This window comes from Osmerus eperlanus, chromosome 8 (genome assembly GCF_963692335.1).
Source record: "Osmerus eperlanus chromosome 8, fOsmEpe2.1, whole genome shotgun sequence".
Taxonomy (NCBI): domain Eukaryota; kingdom Metazoa; phylum Chordata; class Actinopteri; order Osmeriformes; family Osmeridae; genus Osmerus; species Osmerus eperlanus.
Window position 1 is genome coordinate 18087829 of NC_085025.1, and position 20137 is coordinate 18107965.

The window sequence follows — 20137 nt, forward strand, 5'->3', positions numbered from 1 at the left end:
ATGAAGTAACTTGTAATCTACCTTAGTTACTTTTAAAATCAAGTAACTGTAACGTAACTAAGTTACTTTTTCAAAGTAACTGTGGCAACACTGGGCAGCACCTCCACCCAGCAACCGCACACACTGTACAGCTGGAGACAGGAAGGGCAGCTGTGGTCCAAACTAGTGACAGTAGACCGCAGTGACAACCATTACGCTCTTACTAAATAGAAATTGATCCAAATGGGCAATATCGGATTTGTTAGTGTTTCTGACAACTTTCTTTTGGTACACTGTTGTTTCACCTGACCTGGACGGTTCACGCTTCTGCATTGTCCATTATTTTATGAAAATGTAAACCTTGTCGTGCATTATCCCTTATCAGTGTTATTATTTGCGTTAGCCCATTTAGTATAGATTTGTGAAGTTGTTCTCATAGCGCATGTTCAAACTATTCAGTAAACCCTGGCAGGCAGGTCTGGTTGAGGACTGCTGAGAGGTGGAATGGGAGCGATGGTGGAGGGCTGACAGACTGAAGGAATGGGAGGGCTGGTGGAGTCCTGCTGGTGGACAGGAGGAATGGGAGGGCTGGTGGAGTCCTGCTGGTGGACAGGAGGAATGGGAGGGCTGCTGACAGGAGGAATGGGAGGGCTGCTGACAGGAGGAATGGGAGGGCTGCTGACAGGAGGAATGGGAGGGCTGCTGACAGGAGGAATGGGAGGGCTGGTGGAGTCCTGCTGGTGGACAGGAGGAATGGGAGGGCTGCTGACAGGAGGAATGGGAGGGCTGGTGGAGTCCTGTTGGTGGACAGGAGGAATGGGAGGGCTGGTGGAGTCCTGCTGGTGGACAGGAGGAATGGGAGGGCTGCTGACAGGAGGAATGGGAGGGCTGGTGGAGGGCTGCTGAGCGGAGGAAGGGCAAGGCAAGTTTAGTGTTTGTGTAGCACATGTCAACACAGCAATTCAAAGTGCTTCACATAAAACAATTAAAAGCATCAAAACATAATGCAAAAGAAAACAAGATTCAACAAAAAATAAGAACATTCAATAAAACATTAAAAACATTCAAAAAGCAAGAAATAGAATAAAAGTTGCTGTGCAGTTTAAGAAATAAAAATGCAGGAGTGAGATGCCGAAATTGATTGATATCCTTGAATCTGGTTCAATCAAAGTCAACAGTAAAGTCTTCAATCTGGTCTCAGCAGACCTGCAGCTTTCAGGGACCTTGTTCCAGATATGTGGAGCAGAAAAACTGAAAGCTGCTTCTCCATGTTTAGATCTTGACTCTTGGAACACAAAGTAGACCAGTCCCAGGTGACCTGAGGGGTTGGAATGGTTCATAAGATAGCAGCAGATCACAAATGTATTTAGGGCCTAAATACATTTGTATGGGGGCTGACAGATGGGAGGGCTGCTAAGAGGAGGAGTGGGAGGGTTGGTGGAGGGCTGCTGAGAGGAAAAATGGGAGGGCTGCTGGAGGGCAGACAGACAGCGGGAATGTGAGGGCTGGTTGAGGGCAGAGAGACAGGAGGAATGGGAGGGCTGGTGGAGGGCTGCTGAGAGGATGAATGGGAGGGTTGGCAGAGGGCTGCTGGTGGACAGGAGAGCTGGTGGAGGGCTGCTGACAGGAGGAATGGGAGGGCTGACCGACAGGAGTAATGGGAGGGCTGCTGACAGGAGGAATGGGAGGGCTTCTGAGAGAAGGAATGGCAGGGCTGCTGAAAGGAAGAACAGGAGGGACCCAGCTGTCGGTCCGGCACTGCACAGCAGGGTGTCAGGTTTGCAGGCCACTCCTGTGCCAAGTAGGTTAAGGTGAAGAGAAGGAGTGAGTGGACAGGACCATCCTCCAGAATTATGCGATGGTAACCAGCTCTCCAGTACTGTGGTAACCAGCTCTCCAGTACTGTGGTTACCAGCTCTCCATGGTTCAGGACTACTGCTCCACACAGTAACAGATGCAGCAACCGGTTACACTCTACTGCATCGCACAACATTACACCGTAATGGGTTGTAGCAGCAAGCACATAGCCCGAAGGACTTCACTTCCAAACACTTTCATCCCGGTCCCCACGTGTGACCTCTGAAGTGGCAAGAGGTTCAAAGTCATGGAAAAATGAACCCACCACACCAGCTGTGGGAACTTAATACATTTTTATTGAACTGGCCTACATACCTCCATACCAGCATGTTCCATGAACCACCACTGGTCATTTTAGCCCAGATTTGTCATTAAATCAGGTCTTGGATCTCAGCCGCTCTCACTGCAGAGAGGTGGAACAGTAAAGATCCCCTGAATGAATATTTTAACAGGAGTAAAACGCAGACAGCCACCTGCTAACCGAGGCCTAAACAGCCCTAACACCTCTTAAGCGGCCCAACCCATCTCCACTTCCCTCCATCTCAAGGATTACCGGCCTATAGGTTTACCCCTGGCCCCTGGGGATGCCCAGACCAGGCCAGACCAGACTAGGACAACCCGCTTACCAAGAACGTGGGAGTCAGGTGGCTGAGCGGTTAGGGAAGCGGGCTAGTAATCTGAAGGTTGCAGCCCTGTTGGATATGGGAAGCTATCTGCTATAGGTGTAGTTTTCACAATCCTGTATCTATACTTGATACTTGATAAAATGTGAAACCTGAAGGGTCTTGGTCATTTTAAGCCCATCTGGTATTTAAGAAGGAATGTTGTTTTTTTATTGGGTTCTTTGCCGGGGGCAACACACACAGGGAGAACATGTTAACTCCACTCAGAAAGACCCGGGAGATACCCTGTCTGAGCATCGAGGCACAGCGACAGGCGTCAAGCAAGGATCACACCCAGGAGCTTCTTGTTACCAGTCCCATGAGTGGTAGTTGATAAAGTGGTAAAAAAAAGTGGAAAAAACAGGCAGTTATTAGGGCTCTATTCTCTTGACCCTTAGGATAACGCTGTACAGGGCCTGTACAGTTGGCCTACCTGGTTGAAGTTTGGTAAAACGGGACCTCTGTTCTGAACGGTAGTTAAACGTGAACACAGCAGTGCTAGTGGTGTTTGTGATGTCCCGTGACAGGCAGGAGACCTGATAGCCCTGTAGGGCTCTAATGGCAGTATCGGGTCACAAGTGACTAGGCCGAGCCAGCATAAACCACTCAGACTAGGCAGAACATAAACCAACTGCTCTGTAGCAGATGAGGAACGGGTGGGGGGGCAGACAGACAGACAGACAGAAGAAGAGTTAGAATTGGAGGACCTTGCTGAAACCACTTGAGAACCACAGAAGATGGATACATTTCTGGGCAGCACCATACAGGAAACGCTTATGATCTCTTTCCTACTCAAGTGAAAGACAGCTTCTCTCTTGTCTTTCGTATGCACGGGCTGTGACCTGACACCCACCGGCGGTAAAAGGTGATAAAGAGGAAGTGATGTATACAGCGGTTAGTCGTCCCTCACCACCAACCGTGTTCCACCGTGTGCTGCAGTCCTCCCATATCTGAACCACATCAGCCATGCACATTCCACACAACGCAAGTCACCACTTGTCAACCACCCCCCCACACACACACACACACACAAACACACATTCTCGTTGTCAGCCTAAGGTCCTGTTCATGTAATAGCTATTTGAGTACCAGTATAGCATTTGTAGCAGCATAGCTTAGCTTGCTGAATGTCTTATGACCTTGCTTCACCAAACCTTTAACCGCTCCTAGCAGAGGCTGTTGAGGGAGTGGGGCTGTGTGGCTATGGAAAGGCATTTTTCCCAGGGAGGAGACAGTCACCTCGGCCCTGTCTGGATGTGATTCCAGACAGCTCTGTCTGAGAGAGCAGCCCACTAGGGACATCTGCTGGCCAAAATAGGAGTAGCACACACAAAATGACCTTGTCAACCAGAAGGGAGATTGATCAAAGAATTACATTTCTTACTATGACTTGTCATGTAGCAAAATCTGCAACAGTGTACCGGAGTCATATTACACATATTGACACCAGCATTTAGCTACCTGGTGGTAGTTTTTCCACGTTAACAGTCTTGAGAGAGAGGGATTTCTTGTTGTTTGTGCTGTTGTTTTCCCTATCTCAGGCTGTTTTCAGGGGGCTGGATGCTCCCACAGGCAACCTCCCCTCAGCACTACTGTCTCCCCTGTTACAGCTTGCCAGCTAATGAGCTCTTAAAAGAGCTGAGGCTGGAACACACACACACGTTTGCATTCTAGACAGACAACACATACACACATGCACTACATTGCTCGATAGACTGAGTGGGACACTTGAGTTTTGGCTTCAAAAAGGAATCAATGAAGCTCACCATGGCTGAGTAAGACTTCATTAGTGCCGCCTCCTCTTTCTCTTTGTATGTCTTTCTTATTCTGTGTCTCTCTCTCAGGTTGTACCCCATCAAGGAGGTTCCTGTGGAGACAGAACCCCTCACAGACTGGCTGTATCAGAGGTTTGTGGAGAAGGAGGATCTGCTAGCCCACTTCTATGAAACAGGTTAGTAGCATCCACACCTGCAGAACAGCACTGTCTATCCAGCCTACTGACCAACCACACTTACCTGCCTCTCTAAACCCACAGGAGCCTTCCCGCCACCCAAGGGTCAGAAGGAGGCTGTTTCCCGGGCGATGACCCTTGACCCCATGTGGCTGTGCATCATCCAATCTCTCGCCTTTGCCTCGGGCTACATGTGGTACAACGTTCTCCAGTACTTCTACTGCTGTCTGTTCTGAGTGCACTGGAGGAGGGAGGGTGAGGGGAGGTGCAGAATCCCAGCAGACCCTCTGCTCTACACACCCCTCCTCTCCCCCTCCCTCTCCCACGATGGATGAATGTACATTTGCAAAATGGAGGGACTGGGGTTTTTTAAAAGAGGAAGAAGAAGAAAACAAAACAATGCAGAGGCGCCCACTACCCCTTGTTCCCTTTTCTCTCCCCTATCCCGGATACATGAGTACACACAGACGCAGTTGATCAGCACCATACATATGAACATAATCATGTTTACACATTCTGCTAACGCAGCACGCTGATACAGTACACTCGGTAAGATACAGTAGATACAGCATCACCCCACACACACACACATACACCATATTTAATGTTTACACACTTTCATAAGACACACACATTACATTGGTTTTTAATTCTAAAATGAGAATGAGGCTCAGGACTACCCCAAGAGGTCATTCTGGACTGGACTCTCCTGTATCCTGGTTTAGTAGTGTTACTGTGTTTCGTATGTGTGTGCACAGATGTCTGAGTGTCAGCATCATGTCTCCCTCTTACTGCCCCTGTTGAACCCTTCCTCTCCCTCCAAGCCTGCTGAAACCCTCCAAGCCCCCTCCCCCCCAGAGAGAAGAGTTGTATGTGTTGAAGAACTACACAGCCTAGCCCTCCTCTGGCTTTCATTGCACTAAGGATCCATAACTGCCCTCCCACCCTGGGAAATATTCCCAAACGGTAGACGTTAGTATTTTATTATAATTTGTACTTTATTTTTTTATTTTTTTCTTGTTTGTCTATTTTTGTTGGGTCCTGTCCCCGCAAGCCCTAACAGCCATTTTAATTTGTCTTCGATGTTGTTGCTGTCTGTGTTTCCCCTCAATACTTTGTTTTTGAAGCCTCAGACTGTATTCTGAGCTGGTGGAAGGATCTTGTTTACACTAGTGGTCCTTCTGGGTCTACAGGGATGCTGGCTGGGCCGGGCAGGGGGGTGGTCAGGCTCTGGGAAGGACTGCTTCCATGACAGACAAACATGGGATGGGGGGGATTGCAGAGGGGAAGGCCAGGATTTTGGGGGCGGAGGCAGGGCCAGAGAAGTGCCCAATAGCTGATGATGTAACCCCTGATGGCACAAGCGGCAACACTGATCCAAATTTCCATGGGGGGGAAAAACTCCTGGAACAGGGATCCACAACACCCCTCTTCACTTCCTGGGTTCTCATGAATATTCTGTTACACACACACAGGCATGTGTGCACAAGCCCACCTTTGCACACACACAGAGCCAGCGTGGGTCTCTGTATGTAGGATAATCTCAGCGAGCCAGGGAAAGAAAGGCAGAGCAACTGAATTCCCCTCATTGGACTCCATAGTTTAACAAATGTTTTAGCCATAAGCTTAGTGTCATGGAGTGAGAAAATGACCCAATGGAAAAAAATCTAGATCTTTTTATAAAAACAACTACCCTAATGCTCTGAATTCAAAGTGTTTGATTTTGGCTTAAAGATTCATAGGAGTCATTACTGTAAATTTACAGCATAACCTGCCTGAGTGAGTGTGTGGTTGTCTCCCCCCCTTTCTTTCTTTCTATATATATATATATATATAATTAATGCTGTGATAACGCTCCGACATCGGAGTTGACGGCAAATCACTTAGTGGTCAAATTTTATTTTGTTTTTAAGTTACTTGAACTATTGTCCTTACGTCATTGTTTAATCTTGTACATAAAGTTGAGGAAGACTTCATAGTTTTTGAACGACTGTAAAGTTATCTCTCATATTTGTTCCTTACCATTTCTGATTTAGTTCGAAATATCATGAATGTGGAAAAAGAAAATGGAGAAGGGCAAGGTTTCCAGCCGTCACTTCTGTCAGTGTTCCACTGTTTCTTTGGTGTGACCTCTGACCTGGATGTTATTGTGTTGGTCCAGGCTCCCTGCTCCTGCACTGTCTCTGCTCATTCACACTCGCAGGCCCAGTTCCTACCAAACACCCTCCCCCCCCCCCCCCCCACAAGTGGGCTGAGGGGCTGCAGTGGTGTCGACCAGAGAGGCAGGGGATCTCTAACCATGGTATTCCCCCCTAGCTGGTCCTGAGACGTCAGTGGAGCAGGCCGGGGGGGGTCGAGGAAAGTCTCATGGTCGGCTCAAAGGGGACAGAATAAAACTGGGCCTTTGTTAAAGAAATCACTTTTCACTTTGAAGGGAAATTAAGACGCGTCCTTGCAATGATGCAGCTCCCAGTTGTTTTAAACGTTAATCATGTATGACATTGTATTATGTAGTAAGGTGAAACACTAAAGACAAGCTGTACCGGTTACGGTAAATGAAGAATTCACTAGAGTGCTTTTTGGTAGGGATTCCTCTAAATATGGAGGGAAAGAGGCTGTTATGAAATGCAGAGAGAGCTAGCTGGCTTGGGAGACTAGGAGCCCATTTCAAGACAGGCCATAAATATGGTTTTGGCTAGCAGCCGTTTGAGATTGCCCTTCAATGTGAGAGTGACAAAGTAAAACATCTGCTTTTTTATTTTTGACTGTCGCTTCAAAGAATGCAGGGAAAATATTATTTTCCTAGATATGGTTTTAGGAAGGAAAGAAATACTAGGAATTTAAACAAATTGTATTAGAACTGTCTGTAATTTTCCATTTTGTACTTCTCCTTTTCTTCCTAGCTACACAGCCATTTTACAACACAAATAAATTGTGCTGGAATAAATCTGATGGTTAAAAAGATCCCAAAAGTCTGTTTGTTTTGTTTCTACCTAAAATATTCCAATGGACATCCACTGTAAATATTGACTGTTGACGTCTACTTGTAGAGTACAGGGACATTCCCCCGAGGCAAGTAGGGTGAAGTGCCTTGCCCAAGGACACAATGTCATTTTGCACAGCCAGGAATCAAACCGGCAACCTTCTGATTAGTAGCCTGCTTCCCTAACCGCTCAGCCAACTGACCCCCAATCGCAATCACGATAAACGGTATCACGACGGCAGTTATTAACTCAACCCAGATCTTTCCAATCTAGAGACGTGCGCGTTCACATAAAGGGGCGGTGTTTGCACCGTATGTCAAATCGCAAACATGGACAAAACTATGGCGTGAAATTAGTGCCAGGAGAGCGAGCTCTGTAAAAACGATTTGTAACTTGCAAAAAGGATTTGTGTCTCTGTAGAAAATGATTCGTGTACTTGCAAAAAAAAGTTGTGTGTCTCCGTAGAAGAAGGAAAGATTTGTGTACTTGCAAAAAAGATTTGTAACTTGCAAAAAAGGTTCGTGTACTTGTAAAAAAAAGTTTTGTGTCTCCGTAGAAGAAAAAGATTCGTGTACTTGTAAAAAAAAAAAGTTTGGTGTCTCCGTAGAGGAAAACGATTCGTGTACTACACTGCTCCCAAAACCATCTAAGCCAATCAAATATAGCCATTTCTGTGTCTAGTATCATTGGACATTTTCGTCTGTCTATCACACAAAGAACGTCAGAGAATAGGGGATTATCACGCTTCCGGGTTTCATGGGCGGGATTTGTCAACTTTGTGCATGTCCACTTCCGGCGCAGTTCAACAATGGCTGAAACGAAGGCTAGATGTCACTGCTCTGTTCCACTTTGTAAATCGAACAAACAACGCCAACCCTACTTAAGTTTCCATGGATTCCCGACTGAATTGAGTCTAAGGAAGAAGTGGATTAAAGCGGTTCGCCGGGATGAGGGGCCAAACTTTAAAATAAAACAAGGTAGCACGTTTGTTTGTAGCCGGCACTTTAGTGAATCAGACTACACTAACGCTACAGGTAGTGCTAGCAGGCTAGCGTTAGCTGACGTGGCTAACTTTACCAACCGAGGTCGCATCAAGCGTCTGCAAATCGGTTCTGTGCCCTCCCGTTTCCAGTGGAACAACTGGGGACTGCCAAGAAGGGAGTCTGCTTATAAAAGAGCATCAACTCGCTTAGGCCATGACGTTTGTCCAGCCCATCCTCTGGAGCAGCCCCTACCATGTGAGGAAGAGGCGATGGAGGAGGTCGCAGCTTCGGTGGTGATGACAGAACATGATTACGGTTCTGCTCTTAAACCAGGTATGTCAGTGTTTGCCGGTGTTCTGAAATGTTGGACTACCTCCTCATGATGACCTACCAGCTTCATCACAAGTACAAACATTGCATTTTATATCTTACTTGATTAAACGTAAAGGTGAATATTGAGCTATAAAAAGCTATTTCATGTAGCTTTAGAGGTCCAAAAAACTTCCAATATGCAAGTCACAGACAAAATCTGGGTCAGATGTTTTAATTTTTTCTCTCCTCTCATACAGGTGCACTGGATGCTGCTGCTGCACACATACAGCAACTGGAAGACAAAATCAAGGAGCTGACAACAGAGCTGTCACAGCTGAAAGTGGGTGAAGTGCATTTTCACCGATTTTGTGTCTCAGACAAGGACATCCTTTTTTACACAAGATTCACGTCAAGATATGTTTTTTGTCACTTCTGGGAGGCAATTCAACCATCTGCCTCCATGGTGGTTTATTGGTCGAAAGCTCAGAAAAAGGGACAAACATTTGAACCCATTTCTCCCAGTCCAACGCGTAGGCTGCAACTGGTTGATGAGTTTTTTCTTTTCTGCTGCAGAGTTGCTGCAGGCCTGCAAGAGAAGGTGCTGGCTGACATGTTTCAGGTCAGTGTGTCCACTGTCTCCCGTGTTGTTATAACGTGGGCCAACTACCTTTACCTGCTCCTTGGCTCCCTTCCCATCTGGATGAGTAAACAGCAAGTCAAGAACACCATGCCAAGCAAATTTGTGCAGTACAGTCCAGATGTTCGGGTAATCATCGACTGCACCGAGGTGCGATGCCAGAATCCATCATCCCTCACTCTCCAGTCTGAGGTTTTCTCATCGTACAAAAACACGACAACCTTGAAGGGATTAATTGGGATTGCCCCATGTAGTGCTGTGACTTTTGTGTCAAGTCTCTTCACCGGCTCCATCTCTGACCGAGAGCTGACTGAACAAAGTGGACTGCTGGACTTACTGGAGCCAGGAGATGGCTGCATGGCAGACAAGGGTTTCACCATCGAGAAGCTGCTAGCTGACCGTGGGGCAATGCTGATTATACCACCCTTCAAGATGACAGGTAGGCATGAAAGGAATGAACATTTCAAATTAAAACTGTGACCAAAATGATAATCATTAAGGTGTGCAGACAAATGTTTAAAAAAGTACTGAGGCACTCACTGAAATAATAGAAATGAACTTATTTCATCTCAAACCACAGCGCAGTTCACCAAAGAGGATGCTCTAAAAACACAAGCAATCGCCCGACTTCGAATCCTCGTGGAAAGAGCAATACGCAGAGTCAAGGAATATCGCATCTGGGAACACACTCTCCCTCTAACCTTGTCTGGGACAGTCAACCAGCTGTGGACCGTCTGCTGTGTGATGACCAACTTCCAGGGACCACTTGATTTAAAAGGCTACATCCCTGTTGAATAGTGTTTCCCCCGATCACATGCATTCAACTGTATACTGAATACATTGTATATATTGAATGAGATGTATATAATGAATGAGAAGTCATTCATCTATAATCAATTGTAAAGGTCAGTCCATCCTGAAAGTATTCAAATAATGTAAATATGTAAATAATGTACTCAGAAAAAGGGAATTAATAAAATCTTTTATTCATTCAGTTCATTTCACTTTCTGCTGAAGATACACATTCATATATGTACCAAAGAAGTACAGGTCCACCTTCTTTTTCATCTCTTTTATCATTTCATCATCCCTCCAGACCCTTTCGACTGTTAAGTCTCCCTCAGTATCTGTTATAAAATCGCACCAACTCAATCCAGTTACTGCCAGTTGGCCTTGAACCTGCCAGTGGTATTTATGATTCTGCTTCAGTTTTGCCTGACCATTCACAATTTTTACATGTCCTGCCTCAGAAATGCTGGAGATGTCTGGGCACTTAACTTCAGCAAGCCCAAAACACGGAATGGCACTAGGGTCATATACCCTCGCATCGGGGCTAGCCCCGATGTGAGGAGCATCGGGATGGATAACAAATCCACAGCGTGAGACATTTACATTGAAATGTTTTGAATATTGTTCCAGCACCTGTGGCTCGCGTTCAAGGCCCCTTTTCATGGCGGGAGTCTGGTGTACTCCCTTAAGTATCCGCCCTGCCAGGGTCTGACCAGAAGACGGCCCTTTCACATGGCTAACCTCATAGAACCTACTAGCTGTCACTCTAGGCTTGCGTAAAGCTTGCCATAATGGGCACTCAGACTGCTCACGTGTCTGCTCCTCTCTCTCAGCTGCCATCTCGTGTGTCACAGTTAAGCTGTCCAAATGGAGAAACTGTTGGGAGTTTGGGTCAACGTTTGGAAAAGTAGTGGGAAATGTTGACCCCTCTAAAGGCAGTTTAGGGAATGTTGGTGCACCTGGGTGTTGGACATAATTTCCGCGTTTGACCACAGGAGGACACTGGTAGGACAGGGGTGAACCTCGCGGCACAGGTCCGAACCTGGAGTCGACCATGGAGAGTTGAGACAAGCCATGCAGCACTGAGGATATTAGTGGTTGCGGCCTGAGGTTTTTCAGTCCTTCCCCAAGAGACAAGACTTGCGGGTCTGGGAGGGATCCTGAAATGTAAAATTAAAAACAGTAAGTGTTAAATTATCCACACATCTCTTGTCTTTCTGGAGAATTGCTCACTGCTGTTACACTACTGTGTGTTATATTTGCTACATAATTATGTGTATAAAAGTGGCAAGATACAATTATGTATTATACGGCAGCCAACAGTATGATATTAGTTACAGTAACATTACCTGTGTATGCTTGATAGAGTGTTGATTTGCATACACTCCTGGCAGATGGCTTTGGTCTCCTAACAACCAAGTCCTGAACCGGCTCTGCATGGATCCCCTGGGAATGATATTAACAAGTAGCCATGATTGTAATAGTATCTTGCTTGTAATGGTGTAAACACTATGCTCGCGGTAGCCACACAGAGTGGCACCGCTTCCAATTCACTCCCATGTTAACCAATGTAGCCAGACGTACAGCTGTGCTGCACCGCTTTGAATAGACTTCCAGTCTATTTTTCAGCTGCCCCGTGTGCCACGCTTCGCTCCGCGAACAGTGTGTCCCAGGCGTAACGTTTGGGATACACTGCTCGTGGAGTTAAGGGTGGCACTTGGGGCAGCTCACGCCACGGCTGAAAAATAGACTGGAATTCTATTCAATGCGGTGCAGCTCCGCGCGGCTACAATGTTACCTTTGTCCTTGGTCGATGCCATGTTTGCAGAGAGCTTGTGCAGGCCACAGGTGGTGGTACAGCTCTCACCTGCAGAACAAGAGATAGAAAAGCAAACCGGGATGTGCTTGTTAACAATCAAAGGTAGACCTCTAGAACCAGTGTCACTCCAATCAACCTGCCCATGTTAACATCCCAGACCACAGCCCTCACCTGCAACATGCTGTAATGGGCACTCTGGAACAACAAGGCCACTAGATGGTTGCACAGAACCTTGCCTGCTGTACAGCTGCATGAGGTTTCTTGAAGTTCGGCTGCATCAGCTTGGAAAACAATCTACATTAAAGACAACACTAATAATGTTAGTTGCTAAAGTTAAACTAAAATGAAAATCTTGTTGCAAATGATACAGAAATGTAAGAAAGAGCATTACAATTAACCAAAAATCCTAGGAAATCTGCAACCGCAGTCTAGGAAATCTGCAACCGCAGTAGAGTAGTTAACCCCTTACACCATTAACTTGCTGGATTCAACAAAAAGGATATTAAAGAATTTAAATGCAAAGTTACATTATCATGATATATATTGATATTTGCATACCGTACGTATGTCACAAATCACATGGCTGTTGACTGACTTGATGTAAACAGGCAACAGTGGAAGGGGTTACATTTCTTGCCATTATGCCTTAGCTTCTTAAAATAACCTTCAAATAATGGGGCTGTTCTCGCTTCTTCATCGACCTGTAACACCTAGACCTGACAGCCACCGCCCTGTCAATGATGTTGGACACTGGTGGACAAAATAATTAATGCATATACTGTGGATTTTTCATTCTAGCAAAAGGGACACTCCTATGCTGACGTTAGCTAGCTGACACTGACAGAGGCTAACGTTCTTCCTATCAGAATACAAATTAAAAGGGTGAATTGACTCAGCCTCATTTAAAGGTGAATAATCTTACTTTACTTGGATTTAACGTAGGTTAAACACATTATAACCATACGAACATCTGAGCTGACGCCAAACTGACGTTAGCATAAGCTAACCTACCTAGCTAATGTTATGTTAGCTAGCTAGCTAGTAGCCACTCACCTTCGTAGTCGTAGATGAAGTTCTCGAAAAAGAAACTGTATCCCTTGTCCACTTTGGAGCGGGCTGTGATGGAGTGTTGTTCAGTTAGTCGATGTACGTCAGAAAAAGTTATTTTGGGTAAATTTACCAGGGATGCAGTATAAGTTAACTTATAATCGTCCATCATAGGTTCGCCAGAGTGATGAGTGATCCACCGGAAGTGGCAGTGCACAAAGATCACTGAATGCGGAAGTACTACGTATCAGCGTGATAATGGCCTATAAGAACAAAACTAGAATGCTGATGATTTCAATGGCGAGTCATTTGGTAAGTAGTTCAAAATATCCATGGGCATGTACCTTTAATGCAACATTTAAAGATTATTCGGTTAGCACACTCTTAACAGTATACATTAATGGATAAGAGTCGTAGTAAGTTGAATAGTTTTTTAATGTAAATATCTATACGGATATTTAATTAGACGACCAGTCATTAAACCTAGCATTAGTTGGACAATGTGCAGCTAAATTGCAGCCGGTAAGCATCATACTAAGCGTTCACAACTTTACATGTTTTTTAATGTTGGTGTATTCGCCATGCTAAACTAAACATGAGCTGGACACACTGGATAGATCTCAAATGTTGGCTGGGAAAGTTAAGCGCATAAATTAAAAAGATATGGATATTTCACTCTAGAGTGTATTATTTACTGCCAGCTTTCATTTCGAATGAAAACCACTAAGTATATTGAGTGATTTCGCGGCAGTTCCCTGCCATTTAGCTGCACATTGTCCAACTAATGCTAGGTTTAATGACTGGTCGTCTAATTAAATATCCGAATACATATTTACATTAAAAAACTATTCAACTTACTACGACTCTTATCCATTAATTTATACTGTTAAGAGTGTGCTAACCGAATAATCTTTAAATGTTGCATTAAAGATACATGCCCATGGATATTTTGAACTACTTACCAAATGACTCGCCATTGAAATCATCAGCATTCTAGTTTTGTTCTTCCCCTATTCTCTGACGTTCTTTGTGTGATAGACAGACGAAAATGTCCAATGATATTAGACACAGAAATGGCTATATTTGATTGGCTTAGATGGTTTTGGGAGCAGTGTTCCCGCCTTCTTCTACGGAGACACAAAACTTTTTTTTACAAGTACACGAATCTTTTTCTTCTACGGAGACACAAAACTTTTTTTTACAAGTACACGAATCTTTTTCTTCTACGGAGACACAAAACTTTTTTTTACAAGTACACAAATCTTTTTTGCAAGTTACAAATCTTTTTTGCAAGTACACAAATCTTGCCTTCTTCTACGGAGACACAAAACTTTTTTTTGCAAGTACACAAATCATTTTCTACAGAGACACAAATCTTTTTTGCAAGTTACAAATCGTTTTTACAGAGCTCGCTCTCCTGGCACTAATTTCACGCCATAGATACAGAAAACCCTGGGTTGAACCTGAAGTTACCTCGCTAACGCCAAATCTTGATTCATAGTACAGGCCCCGGATCCTCCCTGTGTGGTGCTTTGGATAAAAGTGTCTGCTAAATTAATATATTATTCAACTAGTTTATTGGCATTCTGTTTGTATTGCTTTCACCACACTTGATACAGTATTGTAATGACCAGCCTAGGTCCGAAAGCAACAGGCATGCGATGACGTTACAGGATCTGAATCGTTTATTCACGGTAACACAGGCTACTGTTTGGCCATAGCCTACGCCAAATCAACTAACAGAAGGGTACTAGCACACACAGAACAATCACGACCAGCTCTTGAAAACCCAGGCGTAAGAGAGAGCGCTAAAAAGGTCAAACCTGGTCCTAACAATGCCCCATCCTTTCAGCCCAACCCCCCCATGCCCCTCCACCAACCACCAGGATGCCCTGCAACCGAACATACCGTGCATTCCTGTGATTGGCAGATGGCAGGTTGATCGGCATGTCAGACCCCGCGAACACTGAACAATGGCCACAAAACACAACAGCCCAACATGCCACACACATCTGTCTGTGCGGGTCGCTACACAGCCCCCCCACCACAAAGTCCCTCGTCCCCGAGGGAACAAACAAAGTCTTTGAAGCGACCCGGAGGTCTCCTTCGCCTGCGTGACGGTGAAGTTTGCAGAGTGTCCAGATGTGGAACAGGAGGCTCCACCCGTGGCAGAGGGCTGACCATCTGAGAACCAGGGGACGAGGGCAGTGATATGGGGGACAAGGAAGCAGGAACGGGGAATACAGTCCATGGCTCCGGGGAACCACACGGGGACACAGGGAGGGAGACAGGGGGGGGGTGCCTGGGGAATGTCATGGCCAGAGAGGGGAATTGTGGTGGTCCCTGGGGTTTGGGGGGAAGAGGCCCCTCTGTATGGGGCTAACCTGTCCCGGTGCAGTGTCACCTTTCTCCCCCTGGGAGGAAGCTGCACCCGGTAAACCACCTCCCCTACCCTCTCCAGGACGCTGCAGGGTCCCACCCAGTGACTGTCCAACTTGGGGCATCTGCCCTTTTTCCTTAGGGGACTGTAAACCCAGACCAGCTCCCCAGCCACAAAGTGCCTACCCCGGGTGTGCACGTCGTAGTTCCTCTTCTGCCTCACGCCTGCATTCACCAGTTGCCCCCTGGCGAAGGTGTGGGCTGTCTCCAGCCGGTCCTGGAGTCTCCGGGCATACTCCAGCCCCGGGGGAACAGGAGGGCTATCCAGGGGCCGACCAAACGCCATCTCCGCAGGGGTGCGGATCTCTCTCCCCAGCATGAGGAGGGCAGGCGTGCAGGCGGTGGAGTCTTGGACAGCAGAGCGGCATGCCATGAGGACCATAGGCAGGTGCTTGTCCCAGTCACGCTGGTGTTTGGCAGAGACGATGGCCAGTTGCTGTCCCAACGTTTTGTTGAAGCGTTCCACGAGGCCATCACTTTGAGGATGGAGAGGGGTAGTGCGGGTCTTGTGCATACCCAGCCTCTCACACATGGTGGCGAACACACGGGACTCAAAGTTTCTGCCTTGGTCGCTGTGGATCGCCTCTGCAGCTCCAAACCTGCTGAACATCCCTGCTGTCAGGGCATCGACGATGGTCTCTGCCTCCTGGTCAGGCAGAGCATAGGCCTCAGGCCATTTTGTGAAATAGTCCATGGCCGTGAGCACCCAGCGGTTTCCACTGTCTGTGGTGGGGAACGGCCCAACTACATCCACTCCCACCCTCTCCATGGGAGCCCCCACTGGGAACTGTTGGAGCTGAGCGTGAGGGCGGCCTGTGGGGCCCTTTCTCGCTGTGCAGTTGTCACAGCGGCGGCAAAAGTCCTCAACATCCCTCTTGTGCTGCCCCCAGTAAAAGCCCTGACGGAGGCGGCGGAGTGTTTTTGTGACTCCAAAGTGTCCAGTCCCCACCTCCCCATGAGTACTCTGGAGCACAGCCTCCCGCAATGCTTTTGGGACCACCACCTGCCACCTCTCCTCCCCTGTAGCTGACTCCTTCCATGCCCGCTGGAGCACGCCATCCGCCAGCCGCAGTCTCTCAAACTTTGACCACAACCCTTTGGTTGCAAGTGAGAGCGCTGTTACCTCTTCCCATGGTTGCCTCACCTGTGCCTCTACCCACTGTAGCACTGGCTGTAGGTCTGCATCCCGTACCTGCTGTTCCCCCCATGCAGCCACGTCGACAGTCTGCAGCTCACAGCTGACAGGCCCGCTCACCCAACACTCTTTGTCACAGACCCCCTCCGCTGCACACAGCTCCCTCTCCCGTTCCTCTTTCCGCTCACAGTGGCGGCAACCGTCTGCAGTACAGGGCCGGCGGGACATGGCGTCGGCGTTGGAGTGGCGTGCCCCTGCCCTGTGCACCACTGTGGAAAGGAAGCCAGGGGTCCGCACCACCCGGTTTATGCGGACCCCGAGCCGTTTCCCGGAGCTCTGGGGGACACTTTGGGGTCTTAACAGACACGGAAGAAAGCGGGGACTGGGCGCCGCCATGTTTGTTTACCATCCGAGCCCCAGATTCCTCTTCCCGCCGAAACGTCGACGTCACCACTTCGGTCCGCCCACCAGAATCCGCACGAAGCACAGTTGAAGAAGCACCCATGCCCGCTTCAGCCGCCATCGCCCTAACGTCCTCCCTCAAGCGGCCTCTGCGTTCCGACGCCCCGGCGATCCCCTCAGCCATATCCTCCGACGTCCATGCACACGCACCTCCCTGGCCGTAATCGTCCTCCACTTTCACCTTCGGAGTCCCTCGAAGCATGATCGACTCCTGTTCGGCCACGGTAGCTAGCCACAGAAGTCAGCTAGCTAGCTGACTAACTTTCCCTACGTTTTTACTTCTGACACCAATGTAATGACCAGCCTAGGTCCGAAAGCAACAGGCATGCGATGACGTTACAGGATCTGAATCGTTTATTCACGGTAACACAGGCTACTGTTTGGCCATAGCCTACGCCAAATCAACTAACAGAAGGGTACTAGCACACACAGAACAATCACGACCAGCTCTTGAAAACCCAGGCGTAAGAGAGAGCGCTAAAAAGGTCAAACCTGGTCCTAACAATGCCCCATCCCTTCAGCCCAACCCCCCCATGCCCCTCCACCAACCACCAGGATGCCCTGCAACCGAACATTCCGTGCATTCCTGTGATTGGCAGATGGCAGGTTGATCGGCATGTCAGACCCCGCGAACACTGAACAATGGCCACAAAACACAACAGCCCAACATGCCACACACATCTGTCTGTGCGGGTCGCTACAGTATAATCAAATCCCTGTTTTACATAAACATGAATAGACTAAGTTAGCAGACTGCATTTGTGCGTTCCAGCGATGGTTCTGTTTCACACTGGCATCGGCACTGATGTGTAGTGCAGTCTCCAGTTAACTGAAACCTGCGTTTGCTTTGGTTTGTACCTGTTGTTTAACTTTGACATCTTTCACTGGCAACCCAGAGCCAATGGCTTACATGACATATCTGTTTTCAGCTGTGAAATCCGGTCTCTTATGTCTGAGGAAGGAAATGCTGGCACGCTTCTTGCACAAGAGTATCTTTTACTGTCTTTGCCCTTGTGGGCCAACTGACTGGCATCATGTTTTATTATTCAGACTGTAGCCTTTTTGAGTTTTACCATCAGGTACACTTAAACTGCTGGGTGAAAAACCTTGCTGAAACTGCTGTGAATCCAGACTGGCGTGATAAACGTGTTTAGGGCAAACAGGAAAGAGATGAAAGTGATGAGTGTGGGGGGGTGGGGGGGGGGGGGGGGGGCTGGGTCACCAAAATAACCACATGCTGCAGGCAACCAATAGGAAGGAAAGACCCAGACACCGGGAAGTGAACTGTAAAATTGTATTAAAGATGCGTAGAGCTTCATCTCCATACTAAACACCTCAGAGAACCAGAGATAAGCTATCACGGTGTGTCAGACCAAGACCCAATGCCATTTTTATGGCTAGTTATGGCCACAGACTTAGCAGAAGGAATCTTTGTGATGCACGACATCTGAACACAGGCACCCACAAAAGGTGGCATTACTTCATCTGATACTGTGTGTAAGGCCCAGGTAAAAGCATGTGGCTCTTCTGACGTGAGAGACTGGAGCACAGGAAAGTATTCCCCCAGCAGGCAGCAGGGTCTGTCAGCAGAGCCCTGGGGTTCTCAGACATGGCTCTGCAGGTTCTCTCTAGCTGGGCTCCTGGTCCTGGCTGCTGAGTCAGCTAACACTCAAACTCCCAGCTGTGTCGGGGGAGGGGGGGGGGTCATGGTTAGCCGTGGTTCCTGCGGCCAGACAGATGAATGTCAGAGCCGCAACCTAGGGCGTCCATGTTGGTGTGATGCTGGGCTAGGGGCATTAGGTTCATAAGGTTCTTATGCACTAATCCCCCACACATTCACACAACTGACTAACAACACACCTCACTTTTGGGTCTTGTTCCTCGAGACGGAACTGTGAACCTGTCATTAGAGTCTTGGCGGCTGTGGAAATCTCCGTGTCCCCTCCCTCACAACTCCTGGGGGGGCAGGATGACTTCTAAGTGCCCTGCGAGGCCCCTGTCAGTGTCTGTTGATGTGGATGTCAGTTCTCCCTTCAGCATCCCACTGTTGTTCTTATGCATGGAGAGTGATGTCACTGCCATGAACCTTGTACAAATGACCTTTTGCGCAGACAAGACGGAAAGCTTCTCTCTCACCCTGCTGCTATCTGGGAAACGTGTCAGCGCATGTTCGCAAAGGAGAGCTGTGAGCAGGGGCGGACTTAGCTACGGGCGGCATGGGCAGCCGCCCAGGCCGGCATCTTGCTGGGGGCCCAGACAAAAACCATCAAAATCTGAATGGTGTCATTCGCACGATCAGTGTCTATCACTCATTTGCAAGTCACGTAAATGATAGCCAATAATGTCACAGTGTGGGACAATTCGCCTTGACTTGAATGGGCGTGAGTGGATGCCCTTGTTCAAGTTTGTGAGCTAGGCAGACTTCTGCCTGGGCTGGGAAGGTCTCCCACTCAGAAGCACGAGATGGGGAGGGGGGCAGGGGAAAGTTGAACTCAGGTCTCCCCACTTGAAGCACGACGGGGGAACAGGAGATTCTATCAAATAGCACACCTCTAACTTTGTACAGTATGCAAATAGTGAAATCTGTCACACTACGAAATGCTACCAAATTAACCACAACTCATGACACCGAGAATACATAATTTCACAGATATATAGTTGCATTTTCTTATGTTTTGTACGAAATCAAATAGGAACTAATATACAACCAGTCTGCACACCACCAAGGTGAACTGGTTTAGTCTTGACCCTTGGTTGACAGTGTTTGGGGAAGGGCATGGGCGGAGCGGGGGGTGGCTTCTGGGGCTTGAGCCCTAAATGTTTTTTCTAAAGCCCCAAATCTTTTGGGTAAAAATGTTGTTGTAATTTTCGGCATATATAATAATTTGAGTCTGACGTAATGTTTATATTACATTAAGCTCCAAAAACCATTTTGCAACTACCTCTGATGCTGCTCATGAAGAGCATCACAACCTAGAAAAAATTATTTATTGATCTTACAGTGTGGTAAACACTGTAAACACTGTGGTAAACACTGTAAATGTAAATACAAACACATGCGTGCAGCTTTTCGTGCTGCGA

General features: G+C 47.5%; 3 protein-coding genes across 5 annotated transcripts in view; 2 read left to right on the forward strand and 1 right to left on the reverse strand.

Moving 5' to 3' along the window:
* The window catches only part of lpgat1 (lysophosphatidylglycerol acyltransferase 1), a 28003-nt gene extending 22632 nt beyond the window's left edge, over positions 1-5371 (forward strand). For all 3 annotated transcript variants that reach the window (XM_062468337.1, XM_062468338.1, XM_062468339.1), the window contains 2 exons: positions 4343-4449; positions 4534-5371. In XM_062468337.1, the coding sequence (XP_062324321.1) occupies positions 4343-4449; positions 4534-4685 (259 nt within the window). In that variant the 3' untranslated portion in view covers positions 4686-5371. The remainder of the gene's footprint in view (positions 1-4342; positions 4450-4533) is intronic.
* A 3624-nt stretch (positions 5372-8995) lies between these two features.
* On the forward strand, positions 8996-10307 carry LOC134025496 (uncharacterized). Its single transcript, XM_062468543.1, has 2 exons — positions 8996-9804; positions 9946-10307. The coding sequence occupies exons 1-2, from the start codon at positions 9189-9191 to the stop codon at positions 10161-10163; spliced, it is 834 nt and encodes a 277-aa protein (XP_062324527.1). The 5' UTR covers positions 8996-9188; the 3' UTR covers positions 10164-10307.
* Positions 10308-10336: 29 nt separating this feature from the next.
* LOC134025495 (uncharacterized) lies at positions 10337-14005 on the reverse strand. Its single transcript, XM_062468542.1, has 5 exons — positions 13027-14005; positions 12145-12267; positions 11953-12021; positions 11504-11600; positions 10337-11314 (listed from the first exon to the last, which is right to left on the reverse strand). The coding sequence occupies exons 2-5, from the start codon at positions 12151-12153 to the stop codon at positions 10362-10364; spliced, it is 1128 nt and encodes a 375-aa protein (XP_062324526.1). The 5' UTR covers positions 12154-12267; positions 13027-14005; the 3' UTR covers positions 10337-10361.
* Positions 14006-20137: the final 6132 nt, after the last annotated feature.

What these genes read in the sequence shown, in the direction of transcription:
- LOC134025495 (XM_062468542.1), bottom strand. An exon ending in GGCATCGACCAAGGACAAAG is followed by an intron (nt 11,601 to 11,952) that starts GTAACATTGTAG and finishes TATCATTCCCAG; the next exon opens with GGGATCCATGCAGAGCCGGT. An exon ending in ACTCTATCAAGCATACACAG is followed by an intron (nt 11,315 to 11,503) that starts GTAATGTTACTG and finishes TTTACATTTCAG; the next exon opens with GATCCCTCCCAGACCCGCAA.
- LOC134025496 (XM_062468543.1), top strand. Translation starts at nt 9,189, where the DNA reads ATGGTGGTTTATTGGTCGAAAGCTCAGAAAAAGGGACAAACATTTGAA. An exon ending in ACCACCCTTCAAGATGACAG is followed by an intron (nt 9,805 to 9,945) that starts GTAGGCATGAAA and finishes CTCAAACCACAG; the next exon opens with CGCAGTTCACCAAAGAGGAT.